Here is a 24825-nt window from a genome sequence, read left to right as displayed (position 1 = left end):
GCTACCACGTTCTATTTGGAGCTATTCCAAATAATTGTTCTACTATACGAATCCAGTTTACTACTCAGAATAATCTAGATTAGTGTCAAAGTTTGCATCGGCGTAACCCTTTACAACGAACTCTTTTACCACCTCCATAATCGAGAAAATTCCTTAGTCCACTAGTTACTAAGGATAACTTTGACCACTGTCCTGTGATCCATTCTTGGATCACTCTTGTACCCCTTGACTGACTCATGGAAAGGCACATTTCAGGTGCGGTACACAACATAGCATACTATAGAGCCTATGTCTTAAGCATAGGGGACGACCTTCGTCCTTTCTCTCTATTCTGCCATGGTCGAGCTTTAAGTCTTAACTTCATACCTTACAACTCAGGCAAGAACTCCTTCTTTGACTGATCCATCTTGAACACCTTCAAGATCATGTCAAGGTATGTGCTCATTTGAAAGTACCATTAAGCGTTTTGATCTATCCTTATAGATCTTGATGCTCAATGTTCAAGTAGCTTAACCCAGGCTTTCCATTGAAAAACACTTTCCAAATAACCCTATATGCTTTTCAGAAATTCTACGTCATTTCTGATCAACAATATGTTAAAACATATACTCATCAGAAATTCTATAGTGATCCCACTCACTTCTTTGGAAATACAAGTTTCTCATAAACTTTGTATAAACCCAAAGTCTTTGATCATCTCATCAAAGCGTACATTCCAACTCCGAGATGCTTACTCCAGTCCTTAGAAGGATTGCTGGAGCTTTGCATACTTATTAGCATCTTTCAGGATTGACAAAACCTTCCGGTTGTATCACATGCAACCTTTCCTCAAGAAAATCGTCGAGGAAACAATGTTTTGACATCCTATCTGCAAGATTTCATAAATAATGCAGTAATCGCTAATATAATTCCAACAGACTCTTAGCATCGCTACGAGTGAGAAAGTCTCATCGTAGTCAACTCCTTGAACTTGTTAGTAAACATCTTAACGACAAGTCGAGCTTTCTTAATGGTGACATTTACCATCATTGTCCGTCTTCCTTTTAAAATCCATCTGTACTCAACAGCCTGACGACCATCAAGTAGTTCTTCCAAAGTCTACACTTTGTTTTCATACATGGATCCTCTCTCGGATTATATGGCCTCAAGCCATTTATCGGAATCCAGGCCCACCATCGCTTCTCCATAGCTCGTAGGTTCATTGTTGTCTAGCAACATGACTTCCAAGACAGGATTACGTACCACTCTGAAGTAGTACGCATCCTTGTCATCCCACGAGGTTTGGTAGTGATTTGATCTGAAGTTTCATGATCACTATCATAAGCTTCCACTTCAATTGGTGTAGGTGCCACAGGAACAACTCTTTGTGCCCTGCTATACACTAGTTGAAGTGACGGTTCAATAACCTCATCAAGTCTCCACCATCCTCCCACTCAATTCTTTCGAGAGAAACTTTTCCTCGAGAAAGGACCCGATTCTAGAAACAATCCCTTATTGCTTTCGGATCTGAGACAGGAGGTATACCCAACTGTTTTGGGTGTCCTATGAAGATGCATTTATCCGCTTTGGGTTCGAGCTTATCAACCTGAAACTTTTTCACATAAGCGTCGCAGCCCCAAACTTTTAAGAAATGACAGCCATAGTTCATACGGTGTCATCTCATCGGAATTACGTGGTGCCCTATTTAAAGTGAATGTGGTTGTCTCTAATGCTTAACCCATAAACTATTGTGGTAATTCGATAAGAGACATCATGGTATGCATCATATCCAATAGGGTGCAGTTATGATGTTCGGACACACCATCACACTATGGTGTTCCAGGCTGTATCAGTTGTGAAACAATTTCCACAATGTCTTAATTCTGTGCCAAACTCGTAATTCAGATATTCATCTCTATGATCATATCATAGATATTTTTATCCTCTTATCACGACGATCTTCCAACTTCACCCTGAAATTACTTGAACCTTTCAATAATTCAGACTCGTGATTCATCAAGTAAACGTACTCAACATCTACTCAAATCATCTGTGAAGAAAGAACATAACGATATCCACTACATGCCTCAGCACTCATTGGACTGCACACATCAAAATGTATTACTTCCAACAATTTGCTTTCTAGTTCCATTTTACTGAAACTGAGGCTTTCAGTCATCTTGCCCATGTGGTATGATTTGCATGCCTCAAGTGATTCAAAATCAAGTGAGTCCAAAACGGTCCATTTGCATGGAGTTTCTTCATGCATACACACCAATAGACATGGTTCGCATGTCTCAAACTTTTCAAAAATGAGTGAGTCCAAAGATCCATCAACATGGAGCTTCTTTATGCGTTTTATACCGATATGACTTACGTGGCTATGCCACAAGTAGGTGGTACTATCATTACTATCTTTTGGCATGAACATGTGTATCACTACGATCGAGATTCAATAAACCATTCATTTTAGGTGTGAGACCATTGAAGGTATTATTCAAATAAACAGAGTAACCGTTATTCTCCTTAAATGAATAACCGTATTGCGATAGACATAATCCAATCATGTCTATGCTCAACGCAAACACCAATCTCGATGGTAGAGGGAGCTTGCGATGCTTGATCATATCAACATTGGAAACACTTCCAACACATATCGTCAGCTCACCTTTAGCTAGTCTCCGTTTTATTCCGTAGCTTTTATTTCGAGTTACTAACACTTAGCAACCGAACCGGTATCTAATACCCTGGTGCTACTAGGAGTACTAGTAAAGTACACATCAATACAATATATATCCAATATACTTCTATCGACCTTGCCAGCCTTCTAATCTACCAAGTATCTAGGGTAATTCTGCTCCAGTGGCTGTTCCCCTTATTACAGAAGCACTCAGTCTCGGGTTTGGGTTCAACCTTGGGTTTCTTCACTAGAGCAGCAGCTGAATTGCCGTTTCATGAAGTATCCCTTCTTGCCCTTGCCCTTCTTGAAACTAGTGGTTTCATCAACCATCAACAATTGATGCTCCTTCTTGATTTCTACTTTCGCGGTGTCAAACATCGCGAATATCTCAAGGATCATCATATATGTCCTTGATATATTATAGTTCATCACGAAGCTCTAGCAGCTTGATGGTAATGACTTCGGAGAAACATCACTATCTCATCTGGAAGATCAACTCCCACTCGATTCAAATGATTGTTGTACTCAGACAATCTGAGCACAAGCTCAACAATTGAGCTTTTCTCCCTTAGTTTGCAGGCTAAGAAAATCGTCGGAGGTCTTATACCTCTTGACGTGGGCACGAGCCTGAAATCCCAATTTCAGCCCTCAAAGCATCTCATATGTTTCGCGACGTTTCAAAAACGTCTTCGGTGCCTCAACTCTAAACCGTTTAACTGAACTATCATGTAGTTATCAAAACGTGTATGTAGATGTTCGCAACATCCACAGACAACCTTCGAGGTTCAGCACACTGAGCGGTGCATTAAGGACATAAGCCTTCTATGAAGCAATGAGGACAATCCTCAGTTTACGGACCTAGTCCACATAATTGCTACTATCAACTTTCAACTAATTTTTCTCTAGGAACATAACTAAACAGTAGAACTAAAGCGCGAGCTACGACATAATTTGCAAAATCCTTTTGACTATGTTCAGGATAATTAAGTTCATCTTATGAACTCCCACTTAGATAGACATCCCTCTAGTCATCTAAGTGATTACATGATCCGAGTCAACTAGGCCGTGTCCGATCATCACGTGAGACGGACTAGCCAACGTCGGTGAACATCTTCATGTTGATCGTATCTTCTATACGACTCATGCTCGACCTTTCGGTCTTCTGTGTTCCGAGGCCATGTCTGTACATGCTAGGCTCGTCAAGTTAACCCTAAGTGTTTTGCTGTGTTCCAAGGCCATGTCTGTACATGCTAGGCTCGTCAACACCCGTTGTATGTGAACGTAAGGATCCATCACACCCGATCATCACGGCGTGCTTAGAAACGACGAACTGTAGCAACGGTGCACAGTTAGGGGAGAACACTTCTTGAAATTTTAATGAGGGATCATCTTATTTACTACCGTCGTTCTAAGCAAATAAGATGTATAAATATGATAAACATCACATGCAATCAAATAGTGACATGATATGGCCATCATCACTTTGCTCCTTTTGATCTCCATCTTCGGGGCTCCATGATCATCATCGTCACCGGCATGACACCATGATCTCCATCATCGTGTCTTCTTGAAGTTGTCACGTCATCTATTACTTCTACTACTACAGCTAACGGTTAGCAATAAAGTAAAGTAATTACATGACGTTTATGTTGACTCGCAGGTCATAAATAAATTAAGACAACTCCTATGGCTCCTGCCGGTTGTCATACTCATCGACATGCAAGTCGTGATTCCTATTACAAGAACATGATCAATCTCATACATCACATATATCATTCATCACATCCTTTGGCCATATCACATCACATAGCATACCCTGCAAAAACAAGTTAGACGTCCTCTAATTGTTGTTTGCATGTTTTACGTGGCTGCTATGGGTTTCTAGCAAGAACGTTTCTTACCTACGCAAAGACCACAACGTGATATGCCAATTGCTATTTACCCTTCATAAGGACCCTTTTCATCGAATCCGATCCGACTAAAGTAGGAGAGACAGACACCCGCTAGCCACCTTATGCAACTAGTGCATGTCAGTCGGTGGAACCTGTCTCACGTAAGAGTACGTGTAAGGTCGGTCCGGGCCGCTTCATCCCACGATGCCGCCGAATTAAGATAAGACTAGTAACGGCAAGCATATTGAACAAAATCAACGCCCACAACTACTTTGTGTTCTACTCGTGCATAGAATCTATGCAATAGACCTAGCTCATGATGCCACTGTTGGGGAACGTAGCAGAAATTCAAAATTTTCCTACGTGTCACCAAGATCTATCTATGGAGAGACCAGCAACGAGGGGAAGGAGAGTGCATCTACATACCCTTGTAGATCGCTAAGCGGAAGCGTTCAAGTTAACGGGGTTGATGGAGTCGTACTCGTCGTGATTCAAATCACCGATGATCCTAGTGCCGAACGGACGGCACCTCCGCGTTCAACACACGTACAGCCCGGTGACGTCTCCCATGCCTTGATCCAGCAAGGAGAGAGGGAGAGGTTGAGGAAGACTCCATCCAGCAGCAGCACAACGGCGTGGTGGTGGTGGAGGAGCGTGGCAATCCTGCAGGGCTTCGCCAAGCACCACAGAAGAGGAGGGAGAGAGATGCAGGGCTGCACCAACCAGAGATCAAATCACGTGTGTTATGGGCAGCCCCCTAGGCCTCATATATATAGGGGAAGGGGAGGGGCTGCGCCCCCTCTAGGGTTCCCACCCCTAGGGGGGCGGCAGCCGTAGATGGCAAAGGGGGTGGCGGCCAAGAGGGGAGAGGGGAGGGAGGCGCCACTAGATGGGCCCTAAGGCCCATCCCCTTTAGGGTTTGCCCCCTTCCCACCTCTTAGGCGCCATGGGCCCTTGTGGGAGGCGCACCAGCCCACTAAGGGGCTGGTCCCTCACCACTCTTAGCCCACGCAAGCCTCCGGGGTTGGTGGCCCCACTTGGTGGACCCCCGGGACCCTCCCGGTGGTCCCGGTACATTACCGATAAACCCCGAAACTCTTCCGGTGACCAAAACAGGACTTCCCATATATAAATCTTTACCTCCGGACCATTCCGGAACTCCTCGTGACGTCCGGGATCTCATACGGGACTCCGAACAACATTCGGTAACCACATACAAGCTTCCTTTATAACCCTAGCGTCATCGAACCTTAAGTGTGTAGACCCTACGGGTTCGGGAGACATGCAGACATGACCGAGACGTCCTCCGGTCAATAACCAACAGCGGGATCTGGATACCCATGTTGGCTCCCACATGTTCCACGATGATCTCATCGGATGAACCACGATGTCAAGGACTTAATCAATCCCGTATTCAATTCCCTTTGTCTAGCGGTACGATACTTGCCCGAGATTCGATCGTTGGTATCTTGATACCTTGTTCAATCTCGTTACCGGCAAGTCTCTTTACTCGTTCCGTAACACATCATCCCGTGATCAACTCCTTGATCACATTGTGCACATTATGATGATGTCCTACTGAGTGGGCCCAGAGATACCTCTCCGTTTACACGGAGTGACAAATCCCAGTCTTGATTCGTGCCAACCCAACAGACACTTTCGGAGATACCCGTAGTGTACCTTTATAGTCACCCAGTTACGTTGTGACGTTTGGCACACCCAAAGCACTCCTACGGTATCCGGGAGTTGCACAATCTCATGGTCTAAGGAAATGATACTTGACATTAGAAAAGCTTTAGCATACGAACTACACGATCTAGTGCTATGCTTAGGATTGGGTCTTGTCCATCACATCATTCTCCTAATGATGTGATCCCGTTATCAATGACATCCAATGTCCATGGTTAGGAAACCATAACCATCTATTGATCAACGAGCTAGTCAACTAGAGGCTCACTAGGGACATGGTGTTGTCTATGTATCCACAGATATATCTGAGTTTCCTATCAATACAATTATAGCATGGATAATGAACGATTATCATGAACAAGGAAATATAATAATAACTAATTTATTATTGCCTCTAGGGCATATTTCCAACATTCGCAACGGTGCATACTCAGGGAGAACACTACTTGATAATTTAGTGAGAGATCATCTTATAATGCTACCGTCAATCAAAGCAAGATAAGATGCATAAAAGATAAACATCACATGCAATCAATATAAGTGATATGATATGGCCATCATCATCTTGTGCTTGTGATCTCCATCTCCGAAGCACCGTCGTGATCACCATCGTCATCGGCGTGACACCTTGATCTCCATCGTAGCATCGTTGTCGTCTCGCCAAGCTTGTGCTTCTACGACTATCGCTACCGTTTAGTGATAAAGTAAAGCATTACATCGCGATTGCATTGCATACAATAAAGCGACAACCATATGGCTCCTGCCAGTTGCCGATAACTCGGTTACAAAACATGATCATCTCATACAATAAAATTCAGCATCATGTCTTGACCATATCACATCACAACATGCCCTGCAAAAACAAGTTAGACGTCCTCTACTTTGTTGTTGCAAGTTTTACGTGGCTGCTACGGGCTTAAGTAAGAACCAATCTCACCTACGCATCAAAACCACAACGATAGTTTGTCAATTTGACTCCGTTTTAACCTTCGCAAGGACCGGGCGTATCCATACTTGGTTCAACTAAAGTTGGAGAAACTGTCACCCACAAGCCACCTCTGTGCAAAGCATGTCGGGAGAACCGGTCTCGCGTAAGCGTACGCGTAATGTTGGTCTGGGCCGCTTCATCCAACAATACCGCCGAACCAAAGTATGACATGCTGGTAGGCAGTATGACTTATATCGCCCACAACTCACTTGTGTTCTACTCGTGCATATAACATCAACATATAAAACCTAGGCTCGGATGCCACTGTTGGGTTTCGTAGTAATTTCAAAAAATTTCCTACGCACACGCAAGATCATGTGATGCATAGCAACGAGAGGGGGAGTGTGATCTACATACCTAGTAGATCGACAACGGGAGCGTTTGGTTGATGTAGTCGTACGTCTTCACGATCCGACCGATCAAGCACCGAAACTACGGCACCTCCGAGTTCGAGCACACGTTCAGCTCGATGACGATCCCCGGACTCCGATCCAGCAAAGTGTCGGGGAAGAGTTCCGTCAGCATGACGGCGTGGTGACGATCTTGATGCACTACAGCAGCAGGGCTTCGCCTAAACTCCGCTACAGTATTATCGAGGACTATGGTGGCTGGGGGCGCCGCACACGGCTAAGGAATAGATCACGTGGATCAACTTGTGTGTTTCTGGGGTGCCCCTTGCCTCAGTATATAAAGGAGCCAGGGAGAGGGGCGGCCGGCCAAGGTGGGCGCGCCAAGGGGGAGCGCCGCCCCCCGGACTCCTAGTTGGACAAGGAGAGAGGGGAAAGAGGTGGAAGAGAGGAAGGAAAGGGGGGGCGCCGCCCCCCTTCCCTTGTCCTATTCGGACTAGGAAGGGGAGGGGCGCGCGGCCACCTCTTGCCTCCTTCTCTCTTCTCCCTCAAGGCCCATGTAGGCCCAATAAACCCCGGGGGGGTTCCGGTAACCCCCGATACTCCGGAAAAATGCCGATTTCACCCGGAACGATTCCGATGTCCAAATATAGGCTTCCAATATATCAATCTTTACGTCTCGACCATTTCGAGACTCCTCGTCATGTCCGTGATCACATCCGGGACTCCAAACAACCTTCGGTACATCAGAATGCATAAACTCATAATATAACTGTCATCGTAACCTTAAGCGTGCGGACCCTACGGGTTCGAGAACAATGTAGACATGACCGAGACACGTCTCCGGTCAATAACCAATAGCGGGACCTGGATGCCCATATTGGCTCCTACATATTCTACGAAGATCTTTATCGGTCAGACCGCATAACAACATACGTTGTTCCCTTTGTCATCGGTATGTTACTTGCCCGAGATTCGATCGTCGGTATTCCAATACCTAGTTCAATCTCGTTGTTGGCAAGTCTCTTTACTCGTTCTGTAATACATCATCCCGCAACTAACTCATTTAGTTGCAATGCTTGCAAGGCTTAAGTGATGTGCATTACCGAGAGGGCCCAGAGATACCTCTCCGACAATCGCAGTGACAAAACCTAATCTCGAAATACGCCAACCCAACATGTACCTTTGGAGACACCTGTAGTACTCCTTTATAATCACCCAGTTACGTTGTGACGTTTGGTAGTACCCAAAGTGTTCCTCCGGTAAACGGGAGTTGCATAATCTCATAGTTATAGGAACATGTATAAGTCATGAAGAAAGCAATAGCAACATACTAAACGATCGGGTGCTAAGCTAATGGAATGGGTCATGTCAATCAGATCATTCTCTTAATGATGTGATCCCGTTAATCAAATAACAACTCATTGTTCATGGTTAGGAAACATAACCATCTTTGATCAACGGGCTAGTCAAGTAGAGGCATACTAGTGACACTTTGTTTGTCTATGTATTCACACATGTATTATGTTTCCGGTTAATACAATTCTAGCATGAATAATAAAAATTTATCATGATTATAAGGAAATAAATAATAACTTTATTATTGCCTCTAGGGCATATTTCCTTCAACATTCTCACCCTGAAACTGAAAGCCTTGATCGTACAGACGTTCCGGGCGCTCGTCTTCTACGATCATATTGTGCATGATCACTGAAGCAGTCATCACCTCCCATAGTTTCTGCGTGCTCTAAGTATTAGCAGGATACTGAACGATGTCCCATCGAGATTGCAAAACACCAAAGGCACGCTCGACATCCTTTCTAGCACTCTCTTGCTCTTGGGCAAATCTTTTCCTTTTCTCTCCGACAGGGTTGGGTATTGTCTTGACAATAGTGGTCCACTGAGGATAGATACCGTCACCCAGATAATACCCTTTGTCGTAGGTGTGGCCGTTGACAGTAAAGTTCACCGGTGGGCTGTTACCTTCGGCAAGCCTAGCAAACACCGGCGAGCGCTGAAGCACGTTGATATCATTGTGTGATCCAGCCATGCCAAAGAAAGAGTGCCAGATCCAGAGATCTTGATCCAGATCCAGAGATCTTGAGACGGCCTCTAGTATGACAGTGCAAGCCCTGACATGTCCCTTATACTGCCCTTGCCAAGCAGAAGGGCAGTTCTTCCACTCCCAGTGCATGCAGTCTATGCTGCCAAGCATCTCCGGGAAGCCCCTGCTAGCATTCATCACCAACAAACGGGCTGTATCGCAGACTAAGGCATAGCCTAGTGGTGGGAAGGGGCTGATGCCTTCCCACCCACCCAGGTTCAAGGCTTGGTACTTGTAATTTGGGTTTGTTGCACCAATTATACTGTAGGGGTTCCCTTACAGTCTTTCTATCAAAAAAACAAACGGGTTGTATCTTCAGCTGTCGGCTCTCTCAAGTACTCAGGGCCAAACACATCAATCACAGCCTTGTAGAACTTATACAGGGACTCTAGGCATGTAGACTCGCTCATACGGACATACTCGTCAATGAGATCACCGGGCACTCCGTATGCAAGCATTCGGATGGCGGCAGTGCATTTCTGATAAGAGGAGAAACCAATCTTGCCGACGGCATCCTCTTTGCACTCAAAGTAGTCATCATAGCCGACCACTCCCTCTCTAATACGGTTGAAAACATGCCTACTGATACGGAACCGGCGGTGGAATTTGTGATGTTTGAACAACGGGTTTGTTGTATCAAAGTAGTCCTTCCAGAGAAGGAAATGCCCGCTCTCCCGGTTACGATTCAACGCCGGAAGGTGGCCCGGAATGGAGCCATGGAACAATGGCCGCTGGTTGTTGAGGTGGTGATGGACCAATACGGCAGCCAATATCTCCTCCTCGTCGTGGGACGACGAATCGTCAGAGTCGCAAAGGAAATTGTGGAAAAAGAACTCATCGACGGAGTTCATTTTCGTACCTTGGCAAACTGTCGAACAGCTTGCGGGCGTCGAAGAAGTAGACGGCCGGCGAGGGGAGACGCGGCGCCCACAGACCAGCTAGCTGCCCGGCCGGTGTCCGACAAGTGTGACGGCGTCCGACGAGCGTGCCAGTCGTCTATGGCTGGGGCGGCAAGGCGTCTACTTGGTCGCGGGGCAGCTGGGCAGTGGGGGAAACAGCGGCGGGGAACCAGCTTGCTCCCCGGCGACAAAACGGCGGCGGCGGGCGACTGGGGGCAGGGGCGGCGTTGCTGACCGGATGTGGAGGCGGCGGCAGCTGGAAGAGTCGCCGGCAAAATGGCCGGCGGCGTCGGTGACGGAGGAGGCGGGGGCGAGGGTTGCTTGTTGGCTGGGGGAAGGAAAGGCCAATGTGCCACACACGAGCGGGCCCGGGGACAGGAGTAGGAGAGCGAGCGTGCGTCTATCGCGTGTCCGCGCCGACGCAAATCAAGCTCAAAAAAGAGCCGGAAATGGGTCGCGCGCGGACGAAAAAAGAATACACGTCCATTTAGGTCGGCGTGTTGGACCGCTTTTTCTGTCCACGCCGATCCAAACGGACGACCACGGATGAAATAGATTGTCCCATTAAAGTTGCTGTGACGTACCCCGACATCATGCTGCCGCACGACTGGCATCTTGATCCGTAAGCGGATCCGAGTATGGCGGGCGCATGCCGAGGAGATGCACAGGCGTTGGTCGTTGCTCACGCCGGAGCAGGAAGGGATGCCGGAGTACGTGGCAGAATCTCCCTATTGGTAGGTCTGGTTTGTCTTCGAGCATGAGGAGCAACGATGGCTCGGCGTGCAGCTAGGCAAGCAGCTGAGTCAATGTGTACTCGATTGATTGATGGACATCAGTCATTGGTCAAGGGCCGAGGGTCAAAATGTGGCGTGCGCCGCCAGCCGTGCCTGCCACCGGCCGACGGTTCCCAACGCGCGATGGGACATGGCATGGCCATAGCTGCACCGCCTAGCCATAGTCTCATGGGGAAAGAGTACGGTACAGTAGAATACAATTGTTTGTTCTAGCGGCGTGGATAAATCAGCTGTATCGGTACGTCTTGGATAGTTAGGCCAATTTCACTGCACGACTTCAAAACGGACGTCTGTTTTGTTCGGATTATGTCTGTTCGAATAAGACGATGGGTCGTATCCGGACATGTCTCAAGATGCAGTGTCCGTGCACCTAGCGTGCGGACACATTCCAGCCGCATCGTGTTCACTATATTTTTCTTTGCAAGTCCTTAATTTTTTTTATCATTCATTTTCGATATGTCAAAAATATATCATCACATTTTGACTAGAAAAATAAGATCAAAGAAAACAAGAATCACAAAAATACATTTTAGAAGATACCCAACTTTCATGACTACTTCCTTGAGTTGGGTTAGGGCCTTCTTGATACACTCATTGTTGATCTGTGGAGGAGACTCGATCTGTCATCTTCCTTTCTTCTTCAAGCCAGAAGTCGATATTGCTTCCCCCACATCTAGTCTCGTGTCTAGTCTCTAATCTAGCAACAAGTGCACTTGTCTCATCTACAACCTCTATGCTAGTTAAAAGTGCACGAACATGTACTAAATTTCGCTCTATCAATATATCGATGTACTCTTCTTCCCAATACCAAAACTTGCATCCATGTCACACAATAAAATTTGAAGTTAGCACAACTAGTCAAATCTAGCGCACAAACCGAAGCTAAAAAGACCACGTACCCCATCGTTTAAGCACTTGATGAACACCCATCCGGGATGTTCCGGCGTTGTAGACACGCGGCGCACGACCATCCTTGGGCAGTGGTCGCACTTAATGAGTGGCAACGGTGCGCCGACGAGCTTTTGGGCAAGCACCGAGCCCGGCCGATCGCCATTCGTGTATCTGCCGACGGACCACCGACGGTGCAGATCCTAGCGGCTAGAGGAGGAGCCACTGCCTGCATGTGGCCTTGCGGCCCTATCAGGGCCTTTTGTCGAGGTGCCTGGCCAGTCCATGGCGCGGCCCGGCCTCCCACAGTCGGGCGAGCTCAAGACCGACCGAATACGCCATAAATCCGGCCGGCGAGTGCGCAAACCAGGTGGCCGTGGTTGGGTAGCTCGGCGGCGCCGAGGGAAAGGGCATGGGCGAGCGCGCGTCCGAACTGTACGGCTGCAATGGCAGCGGTGGCAGTGAGGGGAAGAGTGGGGAAGAGTGGAGGGAGGTACGGCCGGAGGGAGGGAGGGGGCGGATAGAAAAATGCTCGCCCTGTGCCATTGATAGGCGGGCCAGGGGAGGACACGCGCAGACGGTCCACGCGTCCGCGTGATGTTTGTTTCACCCCAAAAGCGGCGCAAACTTAGACCACGAATGGGTCGAAAGCGGACACAAAACGGATAAAAATTCGTTTGCTCCCGCACGCTGGGCCGCCTTATTTGTCTATTTTAGTCCAAATAAACGGGAACGGACGAAATAGGGTCGCGCAGTGGAGTTGACCTTAGCGTGCCTCTAAATCTTCTGCTGTTTCTTTTTACCAGCAGGAGACCTTTTTGTTCAATTCATAAATTATACAGCAAATTTAGGTTGCTGCTGATATCTTTGGCCTGAACAGTCAATCAAAAATCGAAAAATTTACCTGCCACCGACCGACGGTTCCCAACGCGCGATGGGACATGGCATGGCCATAGCTGCACCGCCTAGCCATAGTCTCGTGGGGGAAGGAATACGGTACAGTAGAATACAATTGTTTGTTCAATAATACTAGTAGAACCAGCTGGAATATCAGAAATGGTTGCGGCGTCAAACGGCGTGGATTAAATCAGCTACGTCTTGGATAGTAGCTTGGACGATCAGGGGAGTGACGCCGCTAATTTCAGTACTCCTTGGATCAATAGTACTTACTTCTTGTTTATCTAGCACTATACATTTAGATATATTCATTGGAACAACAAATAATATAGATTAGAGAGAGTATGTGTACATCAAATGATAAAATCTATTGCTATGTTTCGCGAACTTAAATAACGAGAAAGAAGTAACTTCAACGTAGCTGATGCCCATGGTTGCATGCTTAGAAAATTTAGATAGTACTAGTAGGTTGCATGAAAAAAAATGTAACTCATGATTGACATGCACACGTGTTGATGTGGCATGGCTGCACGCTTAAAAAGAGTTTGGAATGAGTTAATGTAATCATGCCCCCTTAGAAAGTCTTGTATACCACTCATAAGTTATATATTTGATTTCCTTTTTTATGTTATCATATGCAATGTATTGGTTGGATACTTTGGCGCTGTTTTTTTTAGCAAAAGAGGGTGGACTCCCCTCCCATTTCATTAACAAAACCAAAGCACGAGAACAAGTTCAGATAGCAAGTTTTTTTAGTCCCCTAGATGACTAACCCTTTAAGAGGGAATTACCAACCTTAGCAGTTCAAATTTAGATCAACTAACATTCCTAGGCCACATGCGGCAAGGATAGAGAGGAGACGCAGCACCCGAAATCGGAGAAAAGCAAAACACAAGCAAAAACTACTAGCTTTCGAACAAGAATAGAGAACATGTCCATCATGCTAAGATCCGCCTTCAACTCCAACCTCGTTCAGATACAAGGTCCCGCCACCATGACTCATGGCCTCCAAGTCCCGGATCAAGTGGGCTGCCAACGACTTGGGCATCATATGCAGCCATTCGGGAATGTAAGCGCCTGCTGCTTGGCGTGTCTAGATTGGCCCGGCATCCATGCCGGATCCTGGTCTCCTGCCCGCTCCAAATGGATCAAGCGTGGGTTCTACGGGCAAGCGTGTTGCCGCACCGTAGATTGATGTGTGCTATTTCTCATGAGATAGTACTCAGTGATGTGCTTCGTTGTTCATGTTGGTCCGAATAGTGACCACTCCATCCCGACGGCGACCTTCTTATGGGTTTTGTTGATATCAGAAGGTCCTCGCGAGGGCTGCTCCTTCCAGAATTGGTGGTTGTTTCAATGGTGAGATGCAATCTATGGACGGCGGCTTGCCGCATAGGATATGGTTGTGCAGCAACGACCATCGATTTTTGACCCCAACTCATGAAGCTGCCAGGATCGCGAAAAAGTGGTGCCGAAAACACATGATTTACTCTGATGACGGTGCTTCTTGAGCACCCAGTCTCGGGCTCCAGGCTGAAATCCTTGGTCTGACCTGAGTTGGTTATACCTGACAATGATGATGTTTTTGCGTCGTTATCTTTTTGAAGGCATTGCTTGGATATGCTCGGACTAGTTCTTCAGGTTGAAACCTTAGATTCTGACCTATGGTGGTTGGATTCGGTGACGACGGCGCTTGAGCGTAGCTTCCTTCCTAAAGGCGTTGCTGTTGAAAAACCTTGTTATCCTTGTAATGCCATGAGATGGAGGATGCGGGTTTGATCACTATTGTAGTTGTTGACTGCGGATTTGATCGCTCCGGGTTTTTTTTCTCTCGCTTAGGCATAGCTTTAGTCTTATAGAGTATAACTTTGCTGTTTGCCAATATATTTTTTCGTGGGTTGGTGTTGGCTATTCTCATCTGAGTTTCATTTGAGCCAATTTCATTTATATAAAAAATTAGCCAAAGCTTCACTGCCTATACTGGAATATGACTTGGGTGAGTCGGATGTGTTTCCCTGTCCACCAAATGTCCCTGACACGATGGCACCAAGCTGCACCGGTGAACAGCAAAATGAAGCACAATGAATAAATGTGGCGTGGCGCGGCGTGCTTGCTTGCTTGGTTGGCCTTGCAGTGGTAAAATTGACAAATTTGATCTATGAACAAAATTAAATCATAGAATGAATTGTCTGTAAAACTATTTTACACGGCTGATCTTTTTGTGTGACACCCGACACGAAGACACCACACTACACTGTGCAACGCTTCACAGATAGGCGCTACACGTCTAGCCAGCGTCGCATCCGTGTGTTCCGAAAATTACTAAGTCAGTGTGCAGCGCCTGAGAGCTAGGCGCCACGCTATACAGTGTCGCGCCTATCTTATAGGCGTTGCACTAGTGGTTGCTTCATTTTATAGTGCAACTACTATTGCAGCGCCGCCTGAGAGCTAGGCGCCACACTATACAGTGCAGCGCTTAGCTCTTAGGCTCTGCACAATGACATAGCAATTTTTAGGCAGTCTGGGGTGCAACGCTAGCCAGGCGTGTAGCGCCTATCTGTGAGACATTGCACAGTGTAGTGTGGCGCCTTAGTGTCAGACGTCACATAAAAAGGTTAACCGCGTGAAATAATTTCACGGGCAGTTCATTTTATGATTTAATTTCGTCCATAGGTCAAATTTATCGAACTTGCCCTTGGCAGTAAGCAAGGAAAGGTGTTGGAGCATCTGGGGAAAGAGCTTCGATCGGTGTGCAGACTGGCTGGCTGCGAGAGGAGTAGGAGTACTACTGTCTACTAGCTTTCTGCCTTGGCTTGGCCTTCATCTTCATGCAAAGGAAGGAAGATCTCCTGCTCTCATCGTTGCCCAGGACAGGACAGGACAGGACAGGAAGGAGGATGCACTCAAACTCACTCCATCCATCCTCGCAGCAAGCTCACCCGAGTCGAGAGGTTTGCTCCTTCATCCTCTCCAGGTCTCTCACTCACTGGTTCTTGTTTTGTTTTTTCCTCTTTCTTTCTTGTGCCCAGGGGTGGCTGCTACTACTCTACTACTCCCTCCGTAAACTAATATAAGAGCGTTTAGATCATTATTTTAGTGATCTAAACACTCTTATATTAGTTTACAGAGGGAGTAGTATCTATGCTACTGTACTTCGAAGCCGGGAGAAATCCCTTTTAGTACTGTACGTATCAAGAGCTGGTTTTGATAGATGTGGTTTTTGTTGCCCTGCTCCCAACAAGAGAAGAAGATGGATCACGGCGGCAAGAAGGCGAGGTTCACTGACAGCGACACCCTGCAAGTCAAGCAAGAAGCCTCGGCGGGACGAGATACCAGCGGAGCGACAGCGATGGTGGTGGCCGCGCCGATACCCAAGGTGGCCGTCGAGATCGACAAGCCCCTTCTTGACTGCCCACTCTGCTTTTCACCCTTGAAACCTCCCGTATACCAGGTATTCGTCCGTCCATTCGTTTGCTTTCTGATGATCAACGCATTCATCTTCCCCTTCTCCTCCGATTCATGCCATTACGATGCGTGGTATTTATTCATTCGACTTGATTTGTTTGCAGTGCGGGGCTAAGCACGCGGCGTGCGGCAGCTGCGCCGCCAGCCACTCCAACAACTGTCAGCTGTGCGTCGGCGGCGGCGGCGTGTACGAGCACATCCACTGGCTGGACCCGTATGTCCTGGCGATGAAGGTGCCGTGCCCCTACGCGGCGTACGGCTGCCGGACCCGGGTGGGCTACTGCCTGGCCGCCGACGACGGGCTGGAGTGCCCGCACGCGCCATGCCGCTGCCCGGAGCCCGTCTGCGACTTCCTCGGCTCCCCGCCGGCGCTCTCCGACCACCTCGCCTTGCAGCACCACTGGCTCGTCACCACCATGACATTCGGCAAGGCGCACCCGCTGGAGATGCAGGCGACGGAGCGGCGCCGCCTTCTGGCTGCGGAGGACCCGGACGAGGGGGAGCACCTGTTCCTCCTCGTCGCCAGCGAGCGCGCCGGGGGAGAGCGGGCCGTCAAGGTGGTGTGCGTTCGGGGGGAGCGCGGGGACGGGCCCGTGGATGAACTGGTGCAAGGTGTGGACGATCCCGCCCATGGATCCGGAGAACGGCGGCAGGAGTCCAATCTTGATACTGGAGGACTGGGCGAGGAGCCGCGCGGTCATCTCCGAGGAGGCGGCCGTGGAGCTGGGTGGCAGGTACCTGACCGTGCCGCCCATGGACATGCAGCCCGGAGGAAGTGTTCGTCTCCGCGTCCGCATCGACAAGCACCGCCGAGGCCCCAACATGTAATGCATGCAATATGCAATGATGAATCATCTCCCGGATACAGCACTGTGTTGGTATATGGACTATGGTGTTCAATTTGATTTCCCGGTTGTTCAGAAGCAGATGGATAAGAAAAACATCATGGTAGTTTTTCATACTACCCCTTGTTGGATCTTATGCATCACTATTCACTAGGATGCCAACAACATAATGAGATTGCATCTAGATCACCCAAAACAACATGAACAGGGGATGGGTTTAGAGGTCCTTTACATGTCACGGAGGTCGACATGATCGCCTGCTCGATGCATGCGCAATGGAGGGGTGATGTAGTCGAGGTAGAGGTTCTCCTCGACATCCTGATGCCCTCGGGACGCCACCGGCACTGGTCTTCCCGTTGCTGCAGCACCCTCAAGATCGGATAGGGTTTTGGGGTATAGGGAGGAGAGTGAATCCTGACGTGAATTGTGATCGCGCAGGAGGCCCGCTCTCTCCCGTATCCCTTTATATAGCGTTGTGCAACAGTGGACCTAAACCATAAGTTGGTTTGGGCGCCCCTGATCAGGGCGCATCAGTTCTGATCGAGGCATATACACGTTGGTGCGTGGGCCTCTTTTCTTAACATTAATCCTTTCCTCTCTTTTTTCTATTAGGCTATTACATCTAATGGCATGTTGAGCCGTCAGATCAGACCAACACCTTTGTCCCAAAATATAAGACGTTTTTCAGTTCAATTCTTCTACTAGTTTCAAAATCAAATAAATCCAATCACATGGAAAGCCAAAAGAGAGGCTTCTTTGAAGACGGATATTCCCTTGTGTCAAGCTGCTAACTGTTTCCTACTACTAGGTTTTAGTTAGGCAACTCCTTCCAATATACTGTAACATCATACTAGAGGCCTGCCCAGTACCGCAAAAAGGAACATGCATACCTAGGTTTTAATTAGGCATCTCCTTCCAATATAACATCATACTAGACAACTCATCAGAAACCAGGAAGAAACACACAAATGAAAAATTGAAGTGGCTTTGCAACCCCGTGTAATAACTCTTAAAGTTATCCGAAGCCACAAAAACTGCTTTAGTTTTGTATGATAAAAATATATTAGACTCAAAAGTTACACAAAAATGATTCTTCAGTTTTCCATTAGTTCTCCACCTTGCAAGGAACCGCCAGATCGGGGAGCCTGACCAATTCCGTTGAGGCATCATCTATGGCCATGGCAGCGGATTGGGTTGTCGGTGATGACATCAACGACGGCGGACGAGGACGGGGAGCAAGGGATGAGGTGGGTGGCTGGATGGAGGCGGGAAATGGAGGGCATGGGCCGGAGGGTTTTGGTCAAAGTGAAGGAGAAGTCAACTTTAAGAGGATTTGAGATGGGTCTGGCTTGTCAGAGCAGACGTGGCGGGCATGTCCGGGCATCTTCATATCCGCCCCAGATATATCGGGCTTGTTGTATCCGTCTGAATTTCATATTTTTTTGGATAGTTTGAGTAATGAAGTGGGAAAACAGCCAACCTTTTGGCAAGTCAAAATTCGACTACCTCATTCACAAAGCTACAAGCCACTGCACAACTCCCCCCCCCCCCCCCCTTCCCCTGGCTATTAAAATGTACCTTCGATTGTAGAAATAAAACGAAAATACGGGATGGAAATGCATACTCGAAATAAACATCAAAAGAGCCGATGAAAATGCTTATTCAAAATAGACGTTTTTGGATTAACAAGAATATTTCTTAGTAAGACTTCATGATTTCTCCCTTTTTGGGGTGTATTTTCACTCAAGTCTTTTGGAACAGGTGGGCCTGAAACAACAAATAACAAGACAACATTATCAGATAGTCGATAATGCATTTTTTTAACAGAGCGACATTGCCTTCATAAACAGCTAGACAGCACATTTAGGTCAGCTAGCTACTCATTGCTGGATCACCAAAATAGTACTACTACTATTGATCACCAAAATAATAATTCGTTCGAACACTAAACCTACATCTATAGATTTGGATCGAGCGAAGAGTGTTAAATTTTCTCAATGCGGACATTGAGAGGCACCACCTTGGACACCCCAGCAGCCCCAACCCGATAGTACCTCGGCGGCACCGTCAAGAAGGACGCGGCGGCCACCGCGCCGGGCGATGTGCTGCTCGTCACCTTGGTTTTCACCACGACGAGGTCCTGGCTGGGCGGCATGATCCACCACATCTTGCACGAGTACTCAGGCCGCCGGACGGCGCTGGCACGGACGCACACGACCGACACCGCGGTGGCCGCGCCGAGCGCGCCCGTGGAGATGAGGAACGCGCGGCCGTCGTCTCCGCCGATGAGCAGCCGCCGTGACGGCTCCGACGCCGGCACGAGGAGCCGGAAGTCCTCGCCGTACTGGAACTTGTGCGCCGGCATGGAGTGCAGGACGAAGAGATGGACGAGGAGCGCCCGCGGTGGGGCGGCGAAGCTGCAGCCGGGCTCCGGGCAGGAGCAGGGCGCGCGCGGGCACGCGCTCCGGTGGTTGATGAGCTCGTGGTAGGCGACGTGGGTCCGGCAGCCGTCGTGGGGGCACTCGACCCTGGCCGCGGAGAGGACGGCGTCCATCGCCGTGCCGCGGACGTCGAAGCCGCCGCCGTGCTCGCACATCCGGCACGGCTCGGCGAGGCAGACGCCGCAGGCCACGTGCCCGCCCTTGCACTGCACAGACCGGAGAAATTTGTACGAACGGGCAGAAGATCGATCGAGTGTCGAGAAGAAAGGTATAGTAGTATTAGAAAGAAACCTGGACGACTGGCGGCTTCAGCGGGAGGGTGCAGAGGGGGCACTGAAGCACGCGCATATCCATCTTTACGGCTCGCCAGGCGCCTGCCGCCGGCACGACGACCGAGCCGGAGCAGCCACTTCCTCCTCCTCCGGCTTCGGTTGCTTCGTGCACAACTAGTTTGTCCACCGTAGCCGGCGGACCCCTGTCCTTTCCATCAGAGCAAGCGGCAACCTGCCGCATCCTCGTGAACCACTGAAACAGACGCAACCGCGGGATGGAGGAGGATACACACTGAAGAAGAAGATAATCTTTGGGTTGAGATCCTAATCTTCTTTCCTGCCCAAATTAACGAGCTGTGGAAGAGCAAAGAACCTGCCCTGGGGGAAATGAGCGCTGTAAAATAAGCGGCTGAGTTAATGCCTGCTCGACTGCTTGATTGATTGACAGTGGTCACTGGTATGTGTAAGATTGTGGCGTGCGTCCCTTGCACTGACGGAATGACAAGGCATGACTTCGTAAGGGAAATTACATCTTTATGGCAAATTTGACAATTTTGACCTCGAAACGAAATCAAATCATATAATGAATTGCGCGTGAAACTATTTCACGCGGTTGACCTTTTTGTGTGGTCCCCGGCATCACACTCTACGGTGCAGCGCTTAGCTCTGGAGCGTTGCACCTCTATCCGCCGTGGCAGCCCCTGAGCCCGCACCCAGCAGTGCAGCGCCTCAGAGCTAGGTGCCACACATGTAATGTGCAGCGCCTAGCGCTCGGGCGCTACACTGTGACTTATCCAGCGGCGGCGGCCCTCTCCTCCCCCACCCACCCCATTGCACCAGTTACAAAAACAGATTTGTACGCGGCGGCGGCCCTCTCCTCTCCCTCTCCTCCCCCCCTCTCAATCCCCTCTTTCAAATCCTTCAGATCTGACGATTTGGTCCGTGCATTCCTTCACCAATTCATCCTAGAAGATACTCTTCTCTGATCCCCTTCTTTCTATCCATATAATATATGCTATTTTAAAGATTTTGGGGAACCCTTGTTTGATTTGATTAGATTAGAATGTTGCATGTAGAATCTAATACTACATGCTTGAGTGCATGATGGCTGTGCCAAGTTTCAGAGCATTCGAACATCTAAGTAGCTGTCGGCGAAAATAAGAACAAAATTAGGTTCAAAACAGTAAACCTTTTCACGGACCCGAAATTTGTCTTTTTTACTAAGAGCTATTTAGATCTTGAAATGCTCTGATATTTGACAGGAACATCATGCACTCAAGCACCTTTCATTACAAAAACATGAGGAATTTTTTTTATTTTTTTAATGAATTTACAATTCACTCCCGGGCTCATCTGAGCCCGGGAGCAAAAACGCCTCGTCCGCTTTCTTTACATGGAAAACAGTACATAGTTGTACATTGGGTCGAAACTTTGTAAATAACTCGTGTTGCTTGAATCAAATGTTTACTGCAAATTTTGAGACCAAACGTGCCATCGCAGGACTGGCCAAATGATATGCTTATTCATATAATTTTTCTGTTAAATAGCTTTTCTGGTTTACAAATTCGTATGATAACGCTGTGCATACAAACTTTGTAAATAACTCATGTCGCTTGAACCAAACAGGTGGGAGTTTACATATGAATGTTATTTTGCTACTGCAAAATGATATGCTTAGAGCAACTCCAATGGGGCGACCCATTTCGTCCGCCCGCATCCACTAGTAGAAAACAGGGCTTTGGTCCAGGCCGGGTCAGCCCATTAGTCCCGGTTCGTGAGCCCAAAGGGCCGTCCGGGCCACGTGGGCCATTGGTCCCGGTTCGTCTGGACCTTTTGGTCCCGGTTGGTGGGACGAACCGGGACCAATGGGCCTGGCTTCTGGCCCACCACCATTGGTCCCGGTTGGTGGCATGAACCGGGACCAAAGACTCCCCTTTAGTCCCAGTTCATGCCATGAACCGGGACTAAAGGGTTTGCCCAGAGTTTAGTCCCACCTCGCCAACCGAATGGGCGCCCATACCTGTTTATAAGCCCGTCCCTCTCTGCGTTGTTGAGCTCCTCTCAAAGTGAAAATAGATGCACCTATAGAGGAAATTGGATCTAAATTCATAAATAGAAATTAATTATGAATTTATGTTTAATTTTCTCTATAAGTGCATCTATGTTCACTAACAGAGAAGTTTTTATTTTTTGTGACCTAAAAGAAAAAAGAAATCACTAAAAAACTATAAGTATTTAGTTCTAAGTAGAAATGAAAAAATAAATAGCAAAAAAGAAAACATGCCTATAATATTTGTTATGACTAACTAAAATTACCAAATTGAGTAAAGTTATTCATAAACTAGTGATTCACACCAATTTTAAAAAATTCGAATTTAAACTATTCAAATTTTAAAACTAATGGCACTAACAGAAAGTTTATAATTTTTGTGACCTAAAATAAAAAAGAAATCACTACACAACAAAAAAACAAAAAAAATGCCACCTACTATTAAATAGCAGGAAAAAAATTGACTCAAAAATCAATTTTAACTATTCTACAAAGTGTTTTCACACAAACTTAGTAAACTAGTGATTCACACAAATTTTAAAAAATTCAAATTTAAACTATTCAAATTTTAAAGCTAATGGCACTAACAGAAAGTTTATAATTTTTGTCACCTAAAAGAAAAAAGAAATCACTAAAAAACTATAAGTATTTAGTTCTAAGTAGAAATGAAAAAATAAATAGAAAAAAATGCCACCTACTGGGCCAGCACGGCCTGAATACGACTAGAAACCCAACCATGGGCCAGGATTCAGGCCCGCAACAGGCCCAGCAGGCCCACAGGCATTGCAGTGTCCAATTAGGCCCATAAGCCTGCATTTCAGAGGAGTTCGAGAGGGAAGAGGCAGCGGAGCTTATAAAGAGGTGCTGGTCACTCTCAACTAGCAAGGTGGGACTAAACTCCCACCACCGCGCCAGCGCAAGGGAATTGGTCCCGGTTTGTGACAGAAACCGGGACGAATGCCCCCTTTAGTCCCGGTTGGTGCCACCAACCGGGACCACAGGCCGCCGCTTCCCGCCCTTTGGGCTGCCGAAAAGTGGCCTTTGGTCCCGGTTGGTGCCACCAACCGGGACTAAAGGGGGCATTCGTCCCGGTTTCTGTCACGAACCGGGACCAATGCTTCGTCTATATAAGTAGCACTTGTGAAATTTTTCATTCAATTCGTTCTTCCCCGCCCGACGACGCCGCCAGGCTGCGCCTCGCCGTCGCCCCTGCCTCCGACGCCGTCCCGCGCGGCCGCAGACGTCGTCGCCGCCCCGTGCCCCCCTGCCTCCTCGCCGCCGATGCCGTGCCCCTCACCGTCGTCGTCGCCGCCCCCTACCTCCTCATCGCCCGTCGCGCCGCGCCCCCTCACCATCGCCGTCTCCGCGCCTCTCACCGTCGCCGTCGCCGCGCCCCTCACCGTCGCCCCCGTGTCCTGCCGGCCTCCTCGTCGATCGCCGCCCCGGCCCGTTGCGTAATTTCCTAATTTAGATGAGGAGGCAATTTAGACGCGTAATTTAGGATGTAGAGTTAATTGAGTTGTTGTAGTTAATTTAGATGCGTAGTTTAGATGTATAGTTAATTGAGTTGTTGTAGTTAATTTAGATGTATAGTTTAGATGCAAAAGTTAGAATTTTTACTGTTCATACATTTTTTTGGGTGATATTATTGTTGCATATGCAAAAGTTTGTATGTTCATATATATGCAAAGAATATGTCAATTTTTTCATAGAATTTTTATGAAATTTTTTTGTTGTAATTTTGTTCATAGAATTTTTATTTTGTTCATAGATTTTTTATGATTTTTTCTGTTCTAATTCTGTTCATAGATTTTTTTAATGATTTTTTTCTGTTGTAATTTTGTTCATAGATTTTTTATGATTTTTTTGTTCATAGAATTATTTTTGTCAATTTACGTATATGTTCATATTTAGAAGAAAAAGAAGGAGAGAAAAAAGGAAAATAAGAAGAGGAAGAAGGAGAAGAAGAAGAATAAGAAGAAGAAGAGGAGAGGAATAACAAGAGAAATAAATAAGAAGATGAAAAAGAAGAAAAAAAAAGAGGAGAAGAAGAAGGAATAGAGGAGAAGAAGAATTCTTCTTCTCCTCTATTATTCCTTCTTCTTCTCCTCTTTTTTTCTTCTTCTCCTCTTTTTTTATTCTTCTTCCTCTTCTTATTTTTGTTATTGGGTATGTCATTGTCGATATACCCCCCCTCCCCGATAACTTTTAGTAATTAGTACTACTTAGAAAGTGTTTAATGGAATTAGTTAGAACTAGGTAAACTTGTTTATTTTTAGTAAGTACTACATTATTCTATTTATAGTAAGTGCTTAGTAGTTGAACTAGTTGATTTAATAAAACTGGTTTATTTTACTATAGAAGTAGTTTATTTTTAGCAAGAAAATTAATAGAACTAGTTTATTTTTAGCCGGGGTGGTACTGGGAGGCGCTACCTTCCGGGGGGCGTAGCTTGGTGAGGAGCCAGCCCGTCGTTGACCCGATCCTTGTTTGGTGGCGGTCACGTGGGCCAGTGACGGTGCCGAGGCTTCCGGACACCACGGAGGTGGTACGTCACCGTGTCAGCGAGGAGGACCAGCACGTCCGTCGCTACAT

At 47.3% G+C, this 24825-nt stretch overlaps 1 protein-coding gene and 1 pseudogene across 1 annotated transcript; one reads left to right on the top strand and one right to left on the bottom strand.

The window, feature by feature from the left end:
- The first annotated feature begins 16506 nt into the window (after nucleotides 1–16506).
- On the top strand, nucleotides 16507–17494 carry LOC147977794 (E3 ubiquitin-protein ligase SINA-like 7; annotated as a pseudogene).
- A 1893-nt stretch (nucleotides 17495–19387) lies between these two features.
- Nucleotides 19388–20421, bottom strand: LOC147977793 (E3 ubiquitin-protein ligase SINA-like 10). The gene is made up of 2 exons (XM_087516449.1): nucleotides 20200–20421; nucleotides 19388–20114 (listed from the first exon to the last, which is right to left on the bottom strand). The coding sequence occupies exons 1-2, from the start codon at nucleotides 20419–20421 to the stop codon at nucleotides 19452–19454; spliced, it is 885 nt and encodes a 294-aa protein (XP_087372575.1). The 3' UTR covers nucleotides 19388–19451.
- Between the last annotated feature and the right edge of the window lie 4404 nt (nucleotides 20422–24825).

Source organism: Triticum urartu, chromosome 3A (genome assembly GCF_056163025.1).
Source record: "Triticum urartu cultivar PI428250 chromosome 3A, HENAU_Tu73, whole genome shotgun sequence".
In the NCBI taxonomy this organism is placed as follows: domain Eukaryota; kingdom Viridiplantae; phylum Streptophyta; class Magnoliopsida; order Poales; family Poaceae; genus Triticum; species Triticum urartu.
Note: the sequence above shows the minus strand (reverse complement) of the source record. Positions and strands in the feature narration are given on the sequence as shown.